Below are 10,627 nucleotides of genomic sequence, written 5' to 3' on the forward strand. Positions count from 1 at the left end.
TATTCAATGTACGTAACATCAGGCAAGTGATTAAATTTTTGCAAATTATCATCCCAAATCCGAACACTTCCAGGTTTGGCAAGAGTTGCTCCTCCAGTAGTCGTATTAATTGCCTAACACATTAATAAATAATCTTTACTTTTACATAATCCTATCCTAAATTCTAAGTTAATCCATCAATACTCTCTCTCTCTCTCTCTCTCTCGTGCTCGCTCGCTCGCTCGTTCATCTTCTCCTGCTCGAGTCCAAGACGAACGAAGTTGCATCGGTCTCTTCGAAGCAACACCAGCGGGTCCACTACTGCCGGCGACGGTGCCGGCGCCGACGACTAGATTTCAGGCCCAAAACCGGCAAATGGAGCGATACACTTACTGCATTCTGCACTTAGCTCTGGGAGATTGAAGGATTCGGAGAGGTCACCTCGACTTCGGGGATTTCAGGTGAGTCATTTCTTTCGAATCGAACTCGGATCTGCGATATGGGAGCTCTGTCTCGCGTCTTCTCTCTGTTAAGAGTCTGGTTTAAGCGAGAACGGGGGACTTTGAAGTGGGAATCCTGATAATGAGCGTTCAGGAAGATGGGCTTGAAAAAAGTTGGTCTTTTTGCTGAAACTGTTCTGCATTCCGTCGTGACGGCATGGCGCCGCGATCGTGGTGCGTAGCAGGCGCGACAGCCGCCTCTATAGACGTCGCCACGCTCTGCTATTTAACTCTACCAATCGTCTAAAACTGGACACTAATTAACGTCCCTTTACCCTTTATTAATCTAATAGGAGAGTGAACTGGGAGAGGGATTGCGGATGAACTAATTGATGTGCAAGTCTAGGAAGCAACATCCTCTTGTCGGAACGATGGCGTGATTGGGAGAATTTAAAAAATAGTTTGATCTTTTGGCTTGTGGAGCTGGAGATATGATGCTTGACTGAAAGGAGGTGGAATGCGAAACTGCAGAATTCTGAATTACATATGTTTCGGCGTGTTGGGTGGTTTATTGGTCTGAACAATCACAGTTATTCAGCGAAGAGGTTACCTGATGCCAAACCACGACCGGCTAAGGTTAAGCCGGTGGCTATTATGGATACTACGCAGGAGATTGCCATTTACATCCACAGATTTCACAATCTGGACCTTTTCCAACAAGGGTATGTGTCTATGGAACACTTCCGCTGATGGTTTATAATTTCCTGGTTTCTTTAGTTGATCTAGGACAATGTGCTTTAGCTTTAAGATCATGCTTTGTGCAGCTGGTATCAAATTAAAATTACTATGAAGTGGGAGGATGGCCAACATGGTTCACCAGGAACTCCAGCAAGAGTGGTTCAGTATGAAGGTGTGTCAACGATTATTGCGATTCTTTTCTGCTTTTTCCCATAGCAAATTTTCTCCATGCCGGAATTTTGTACTTTAAACCAAAATTTACTCAATTTACATAATGTGACGGGTCGCAACTCACAACAAATTAAAGCATTGAGCTATGTACTTTAAGCCAAAATTTCTCCTTGAACTTCATGATGTGTTGTGGTATTTTCCTAATTGGGATTCTATTGTTCTTTCACTGTTGTACCTTGACCGCCGACAAAAGACAATTGAGTCACATGTCACGTAAGAATAAATGGTATCTTACTTTGATTTAGAACTATACCCTGTCTGATGTTGTTGAAGATCCTATCAAAATTGTGCGTTAAGGCATTGCCTGCAGATAAAACTTATGCATATGAATGTTAGGTTCATTTGGATACTTAAAAAGCATCAATTGTCCCAAAATATTATTGTCCTCTATAAGATAAGTATATACTAATAAATTATAGAAAGGTAATTACTAATGTTTATGGAGAGTGCAAAGGGAATACGAAAAGAATATATGTCAGGATTGATGTAGGAAAAATCCTAAAAAGGAGCTCCAATACCAATTAATAGTGGAATTGAGTTTAATTGAAGTCAGAACAGATATTGTGAGATTCATAAAAAAATCAATGGTCTTTATTGATTGAGAAAAACTAATGACAGAAATGACATAAAGGCCTATTTATACTAAGGTTACAAGTGTAGGACTATCTCAACCCTTAATCGAACATGAAAAACTTCTAAACTCAACCATTGGAGCTCATTAAAAAAGTCACATAACTACTATGACCACTTATTAACCCTAATAGCCTAGGTAAAGATTGATAAAAACAAAATACTTAAAAGTACTAAAGTAATATGATGCTCCTGCGTCAAGAATGCTCCTCTAAAATAATAAATGGTCAGTTAAACAAGTATATGATAAAATCTTGAACTAAAAGAAAAAGTAGAATGAAGTGTCGTTGTTGTGAAATGGTCCTCAGCTTTCTTGCCAAATAATTCTCATTAATGTCAAACAAAAACGAGACAAGTCTCTTATTTCATGTACATTTTGATCTTGAGCCAGTGGGTGGAATGTATCATACTACAAAGACAATGAGATGATTAAGGAGAAATTTCTCCTGTATAATTAGCTGATCTGAGCTCAAGTTTTTCTTGCCAAAATAAAAATATGCAAAATAGTGGCCCAAGCACTGTCGCCACTTCCAGGGTAGAGGCCCTTGGCGTTTTCGGCCGGTGTGTGGCAGGGGTGAGGGACGCGTCACCCACATGACCCACGGAAAGTGGTCACGTGGGGCCTTGCGACCCTGATGTGGTTCATCTCTCTGAATTCTTCACAGCAAAGGCGTGTGCTTGCCTAACAGTTGTGGCTGGCCCGGTCCCCAGCAACCCTTGCCACCACCCATCCGTCCCTTTTCTTAGTGTCTCACGATGATTTTTCCGTGTTAAGTATTTTCACGTTTTGTAGTTAATTTTTAAATCAATGTCAGCAATCAGGTGGAAGAGCATGCTGATGTGGCGATGACGTGGTCTACCATGTTAGCATTTCTATGCATAATTATCACCAAAGGATTAAAGTGAAAAAGAAACATATAGTTTAGGGATCACATTGGCAAAACAAAAAAGAATAGGGAAGAAATTGTTGGAGTAGTACGGGGACGGTGCCACTAATCCTTTAGATAACAATGACAAGAGATTTTTAACTAGTGAAATTACTCCCATATTCCATTGGCCGATCTGCTGCTTAAGTCTTTCTTTGGTCTTTATCACTTCAAGTTGACTGGTATTATGGTGAAATGACAGTCTTTGGCTCCTTGCTTCTGGTACTCTTGATAGGGGAACCCTCATCTGTTATGCATATTCTTTTGTCGTAGTTTCCTTGAAACTAACAAGTTATTCGTGCTTCAATTCATGTAATTCATTGTTACAAGTTCTATTTTTCTTAAGAAAAAAAGGAAAAACTACTAAATGCAATTTGCGATTTATTTTTTTCGCCGAAACATTTTGTGAAAGTTATGCATGCTATAGTGTCTCCTGCTGTTTTTCATGTTACTTTTTTTATTGTGAAAACTGCTTTCAACACATCGACAGCATTTTTTCTTTGGTGGAAATTGTAACTGCATAAACGCGAATAAGCATTTATTATTTCTGAGTTGTGAAGCCAAAAACTGGAACACTTCAGGAAGTTTTGGTCAAGCTTGCGATTCGGTAACTTCATTTAAAACTCTATTGTATTTTTTATTGCTTTAAAAGTTATTTTTCTCACTGTTCTATTGATATTTCCCAGAAGAAGCTATGATGATTTCTCCTTGATCTATGCTTGTCTTGAAGAGTTCTAGAAATGAATCTGTTTGCTGCAGATAAGTGCTAAAGATACATTTCAAAGCAAATTCCACTATTCTTAAACAACTTGGAGCCGGGCCTTCGTTTTGCACTATTATGGATGCAAAAATAATGGAAAAACCATCTTAAAGTAGGACATTGCAGTCCAGCATAAATTGGTGATATTTTCATAAAAAAAAAGAATGTAGGCTTTAAGGATTGCCTATTGCTCTATTGGTGGATTCAAACGGAGCAAGTGCCGAAATTTTAGGTTCGATGTATGCATCAGCTGTTGGAATTAGCAATAGTAAAGCGGCTACCTAATGTTACAATTCTTTCAAAGCTTCCCTTAACTTTCCTTTATAGATTTATCTCACCTAGTATTGCATAAGACGTGCAAAAAAGGATTTATGGACCCAGCTACCATCATAACCAATGATAAGTTCTCGGGATGAACCTACTGCCATATTTAAGAATGCTATGTACCTTAACAGTTCCTATAGACTTACCAAACAAGTGAAATTACGCCAGGGGGGTTGAGTTTTGGCCGTTCTGGAAGTTTTAGACATCTTTGCTCCGAGGAATTGATTCAATTTTCACTTGATTGCAGTGTTTGATGATAATACTTTTGGAGCCCTTTATTCTAGTGCCACCCCATAGACCTTTTCTTTCACTTAAACTTGTATATGTCACCAAATATTATGCCATTGATGCTCATTTTGATCATTTCTCTTGATTAATCTTCTGGCTTTTGTCTTTCGTGCTGCAGTTCCTGATTTGGGTTCTGAAGACATACATGGTATTTGGAGAATCAATGATACGGATAGTAGTTTCTCCACACAGCCCTTTCAGATCAAATATGCGAGGCAGGATGTTCTTTTGTCAGTCATGGTGTCATTTAATTTACCTCTTGGTAAATTTGAGGTGATGCTCCCTTCCCTTCCCTCCCCAACATGCCTTCTCTTTCTCACAGTGATGCACACACGGACAGAATGTGATTCACTTAACTTAAACCTGGAAGGAAGATTGATGGGAAGAAAGGGGAGGCGCCTCTAATTAAATAGAGTATCAGTAAAGCACAAAAGTCGGTTGATGTGGAATCATCAACTGTAAAGAGACGTATTCATGTGCAGATGAAAACCTGTAACAGGGGACTCTTTGGTGATGTGTCCCTAAATGCTAATTGCCATTTTTTGGCTTAGATGTTTGTGAGCTATTTCATTTGCTATATGTAGAGGTTTAAGTTCTCATTTATGTTAAGGACAGAGGCGACTGTATCTCTGTGACTTTCTATGGAGTATAGAGAGCCATTGGACCTGGGTTTGTAGTCAATTTTGCTGATCCCATTTATCGTCTTTCGTTTTGCTGCTTGCTTGAGTAAACAACCTAGTAACACATCTATAGCTTGTATTTCAAATTTTTTCAGGGTCCATCCACATCAGCTGTAGTATTGAAGTTTGAGCTTATGTATGCTCCCATATCTGAGAGCGGGTTAGTCATCCAACCTAGTTTTGGTTCTAGTTCAATTAAAAATACAAGTTTCTTGTCTTTTTCCTCCTCTTCCCTGTTGCACGTGCTATATGCGATGTGCAAATGTAAATTGAGCTTGATTCTAGCAATTTATAGAACCAGGAAGGTGATTGTAGTGTACTATGTGAAGGTCTGGGTTGCAGGCTTCTCTGGATTCTTGTGCTGCTGCTGTTCATGAATTCCGAATACCTCCTAAGGCTCTTCTAGGATTGCACTCATATTGCCCTGTCCATTTCGATGCTTTCCATGCTGTGCTTGTTGATACAACTGTGCATATCAGTCTGTTAAAATCTGGTTCTGGTGTTGCACCTCCAAAGGTAAACAGGTTCGTAATCATCCTTCTTTTTACGTGTCAGAAATTTTATATATCTGGGTAATTGGTTACATTGTCAAAATGATTCTTTGGCCTTCTTAATCTGTTGAAATGTTTTCTCAGAGATTCTCATAATGTCGAAGAGCTTTCTGGTGAAAATATTCGTGGGCTTGGTCAGGTACGTTATCGTATTCAGGTGCTCTCTATGAGATTTCTACCTTCTCTTTTGCATCTGGCAATAATGTCCGGTTCTTTTTGTCAATTCTGTTGTTAATAATTATATAGCGTGTGCTTTGTCGTGCACATTTGAGTAGCTGCATCTGTTTACTCGAGTGAAATGAATATCTTTGTGGAGTTGAGGGTATGTTGATGGCAATTGTGCTTGTATGTTTGCATTAGCCTGGTTGTTTGTGGATGTATTGATGATCTTCTGTATGATGTAGTAAATAGAAATTGGATGAGCGTGTAATGTTTCCATTGGTCCATTACTGCATATTAAAGTGATTGTATAAAGATAATGTCCCCATGAGGAGTAAAAGTCGTTTATTGAGCTGCGGTGGCCTTTTAATTTCAATGTTCTTTCCTTCAACTTGACATCAAAGAACATAAGAGGACACTCTTAGAAACAATCTGGAGTAGTGGGGTTTTCCCAAGGATTTTTATGCTGAACAATTGTTGTGTACGATATTTACTAAGTGGGTGGGGAAAGACTTTTTTCTTTTGGCATCTGCGCTCTCTTCTTTGAAGTATTTTTTTGTGAGTCTCATTCTTTACTTTCATGTCTGCGATAGAATCGAGGACAAATTAAAGAGTGCTCATGTCTACTTGCGAGTAAGAAAAGAAAATTCGCGTGGATGTTGGTTACATATAAGAGGAAGGGTTTAGAAAGAGTAATGAAGTTTGAGCCTTACCTTTACAAGAGAAGAATGTGAAAATTTTAGTTGCGAAACCGCATTTGTGGTCCCCATTCGAATTCTAGAAAGAGAAATGAGGTTTGGTGATCCACTAGTTGGTTTTAGTCTGGGTCAAATACTTTGCAATGGAAATTATCCCATGCATATAGCAGTTTCGAATCTTCAGAGTGTCTTATATGGGTATTGAAGAATTGGTTAAGCTATGACATGTTAGAAAAGTTCTGACAATGGCTTGTTTTCACACCATTGCTGGAGAATGTGGATTCGTTTACCTTAAGTTTCTCGGAACAAATATAAGTCATTGATCGACCACTATGAAGCTGCTGGTGAAATTTGTATTTGAATAATATCTATTGCGAAATCATAAAACCATGATTCCTTAATTATGATAATTGTTCTTTGATCAGGCTGTAGGTCGGCTGTCTTCCTTCGATGAGGGACAATTGACAGTTCTAAGAGCGTTATTAGCTGCTCGGGACCTACTAGTTGAAGAGCTGCAAAATCTCAGCAAAGCAATTGACCGACCTATAGATTTAACAGATGTTACTGCAGAAATAGATGATAAGACACTGATTGACCTAAGAGCTGAATTGGGTATTGCAGATGATAAGGTCTTGGGCTCAAACAAACTACAAAATGGTATTGAGGTCTGTATTCCATTTAATGCAAAATATTATGTTGAAAGATGAATCTGGGTTCTATCATTTCCACTTAAAGGATGAATCAATAATTGTTGCACTTAGTCATTTCATTTTTTTCTCTGTGATGCATCTTGCTGGCTCGTGAACAGAATGCAAATCAAAATGTAGATACGCGGAATGATGGATTGCTCCATTCCTCATCCAGGGAAGACTTGTTTCATTCTTTTCATTTGTTGGGAAACCAGGCGCTATATTTGTGGAATACTTTTCTGATGTTCCACAGGTTCTCTTCTTACCTTTACTAAAGGTTTCAGTTGGATCTCTCAAGCCATTGTAACAGATAATCTCCCTTCTGCACTTATATGCTTCACGCTAAACACAGTAAAACCTGCAAATTCGCATATGTACGCAAAGTGACATGTGTGCATGCCTATGTGTGCCAGGGATATTGGACTGGGAGACTTCACTGCCTGAGTTTGTTTCTTGTACTTTCTAGTTCCTGCTTGAGTCTTGGTGGCATGAAAAAGCTGGCACCAATCTCCTTATTGTGGTCTCACTTGAAATTGAATTGTTAGGTGGTAATGTGCAAAAATCAATCATCCACAAATTCGCATTAGAAAGGTGAACACCTCAATTCTAGGATGGGACTAGAAATTGCAGATGGAGGATTGGATCATAGTTCTCAAAGCATGGCATTAGATCAGTCAGAAATGACGTAGATTTTGCATGGTCAAATTGACAAGTTATACATCTCATGTTAGAATTGAACTCTTAAGCCTAGTAATTGTGCTTTTCTGAAACTTATTTCCTGATGACATGGTTATCTCCAGGGCTAATAAAACTAGCATAATGGAATATCTTCGCGACGCATGGGCTACTGATCGAAGAGCTGAATGGTCCATATGGATGGTGTATACAAAGGTTGAGATGCCCCTTCACTATATCCACAGTGGGGCTGATGAGCCAACTCACAACAGGAGAGTTTCAAGTTTGTGGAAAATAGCTGATGATGTACTGAATTAGAACTCATTTTTTCTTCAGAGTCAAGAGTGGGCCAGGATGTATTTTGCTTCAGGTTCTGATGTCTTCTGGTTTCAATGCAGCCAGCCCAGAGTGCAGCCATGCGCGCTGATCTCCACCGCCGTAGCATTGCCCAAATGAGGGTCAGTTCTCTGACCCTTACATGCAGTATTTGAGCCTTTTATAATGTGCTTAGGTTGCGGCTTTCTAACAGCTATCCTTCCTCGCAGATAAACAGTCGTTCTATCCAAGATGTGCATATATTCGGAGATCCTTCGCGTATTCCAATAGTAATTGTGGAGCGCGTGGTCAATGCACCAAGACGTACAGTTAGTGTAAATTCATACTTTAATCACATGAATCTGAAAGATTATCCAGGCTTGCTAAGTGGACCCAGCTATGAGGCTGCCAAAAAACCATCTACACAACAGAATGGTCGCATTTTGAAGGTGGTCGTTTTTGTGCATGGATTTCAGGCATGTTTACCTGTCCCTTGCTCATGTTGTTGTCATCTTTGCGTTTCTTTATATTTTTGTACTTTGTAAGTAGTTTTCACATACTTAGTCACCAAATCACCACTTATGAGTGATGTTGCAGATGGTCATTTGTACTTGCTTTTAGCCTTACCAAGTATTTGTTCCTAGCATAATAATTGATTCTTTCCTTCTTTCCTTAAAGAAGTAGCATTTTGCTGACATGATCGCATGTTGCATCTGCCCCATCCTTATAGGGACATCATCTTGATTTACGGCTTGTTAGAAATCAGTGGTTGCTGATAGATCCAAAAATAGAATTTCTCATGTCTGAAGTAAATGAAGATAAGACATCTGGGGACTTCAGAGAAATGGGACAGAGGTTGGCACAGGAAGTGATTTCTTTCCTTAAGAGGAAAATGGACAAAATTTCAAGGTCAGGAAGCTTGAGAAATATCAAGCTGAGCTTTGTTGGCCATTCTATTGGAAACATCATTATACGTACTGCGTTGACTGGTACTTCCCTTATTCCTCTTCCTTTGGTGGTATTTCATACTTATGATCCAGTTTTAATACTTGTCTTTTCGCTCATGCAGAGGGCATTATGGAGCCGTACTTGAGATATCTTTATACGTATATGTCGATATCTGGTCCACACTTGGGGTATCTTTACAGTTCAAACTCACTGTTCAACTCTGGATTATGGCTTCTGAAGAAGTTGAAGGGCACACAGTGTATTCATCAGCTTACTTTCACAGATGATGTAGATCTCCAAAATACATTTTTGTACAAACTGTGTAAGGTACTGCATGCAAGTAATACTCTCTGTCTCTTCCTTGTTCCACCACCCAAAGAAAACGAAGAAAATCCTTGTCTGTTGTTTGCATGAGGCGTTGGGAGTATTTATCAGCATATCGCTAAAAAGGATAATTGACAAAAGGTCTCAAATCTATTTTCTTTTCCTTTTTTCAGCAGAAGACACTGGAGAGTTTCCGGCATATTATCCTTTTGTCTTCACCACAGGTTGTGCCTTCATCCCTTTGGAACTTTGAATTGAAACAAAGTTTTTTTTTTTTTCCCTTTTTCTAATGCTTCTGTACATGCATCTCTCTTTGCATAAACAATGCAATAATGTGTTCACTTGTTTTATGTCTCAGGATGGGTATGTTCCATATCATTCTGCACGAATTGAATTGTGCCAGGCATCCTCCTCTGACAACTCCAGGAAGGGCAAAATTTTTCTGGAGATGTTGAATGATTGCTTGGACCAAATACGGGCTCCCTCGTCAGAGCATAGAGTCTTCATGCGCTGCGATGTCAACTTTGATACCTCCTCCCAGGGAAGGAACTTGAACACCCTGATCGGGAGGGCTGCTCATATTGAGTTCCTGGAGACTGATGCTTTTGCAAGATTTGTAATGTGGTCTTTCCCGGAATTATTCCGTTGAGAGTCTGGATGTCTCAATTGAATACACTCGTCACATCGGCTTCTTAGCCTATCTCCAGTGACCTTTCTCGTGGCCTACTTTGTCGAGATGATGGATCAGTGTCGATCGGCTTTCCGTGGCTGGATTTTACAATGCCACAGTGAAAGAGCTGGTCTACACATTATTCTATCAGGCCAATGTACATTTTCTGCAAAAGCAGATTAATTGCACCGGACATAGGGACGTGAAGAAGCACTGTGCCCTTGATCTTTTGCTCGCCTTACAGGCTCAGGTTTGAGCTGTGGTGGAAGCCCTCAACTGCTCTAGTAGAAACACCTCGAGAATAGGCCGCGCTGAATATATTCGGTTTGCAGGCAGATTAGCTATATCAGCCACTCCTTTGACATAGTTCTATATTGATTTGTAAATACCGGGGTCCAGAATATAGGAATTTGTGTATTCAGACCTCATTTTGGCTTTTGCAATAATTAGTAGCTGTCTTTGTAATCTTCATCCTTCATGTGTCTCGAGTTCAATATCCTTTCGAGTTATGAAGGATGGTTTGAAAAGGCGAGAAAACGAGGTTTGATCAGTCTAGAAAGAGCTAGAATTAGATCGATGGCTCTGTGTTGAAAACTTGAATA

At 39.5% G+C, this 10,627-nt stretch overlaps 1 protein-coding gene across 4 annotated transcripts; it reads left to right on the plus strand.

The window, feature by feature from the left end:
* Positions 1-228: 228 nt before the first annotated feature.
* On the plus strand, positions 229-10,494 carry LOC115739504 (protein FAM135B). 4 transcript variants are annotated; one of them, XM_030672625.2, is made up of 16 exons: positions 229-440; positions 773-1,141; positions 1,244-1,329; positions 4,435-4,589; positions 5,092-5,156; positions 5,326-5,520; positions 5,632-5,686; positions 6,830-7,069; positions 7,213-7,346; positions 7,894-8,074; positions 8,167-8,226; positions 8,314-8,559; positions 8,814-9,072; positions 9,153-9,358; positions 9,529-9,579; positions 9,714-10,494. In XM_030672625.2, exons 2-16 carry the CDS (start codon positions 966-968, stop codon positions 10,002-10,004), a joined length of 2,400 nt encoding a protein of 799 aa, XP_030528485.1. In that variant the 5' UTR covers positions 229-440; positions 773-965; the 3' UTR covers positions 10,005-10,494. The 4 variants fall into 4 exon arrangements, with proteins under 4 accessions (XP_030528485.1, XP_048131219.1, XP_030528486.1 ...); XM_048275262.1 differs by having other exon boundaries at positions 9,532-9,579; XM_030672626.2 differs by having other exon boundaries at positions 1,018-1,141.
* The last annotated feature ends 133 nt before the right edge of the window (positions 10,495-10,627 follow it).

Source organism: Rhodamnia argentea, chromosome 2 (genome assembly GCF_020921035.1).
Source record: "Rhodamnia argentea isolate NSW1041297 chromosome 2, ASM2092103v1, whole genome shotgun sequence".
Lineage (NCBI taxonomy): Eukaryota > Viridiplantae > Streptophyta > Magnoliopsida > Myrtales > Myrtaceae > Rhodamnia > Rhodamnia argentea.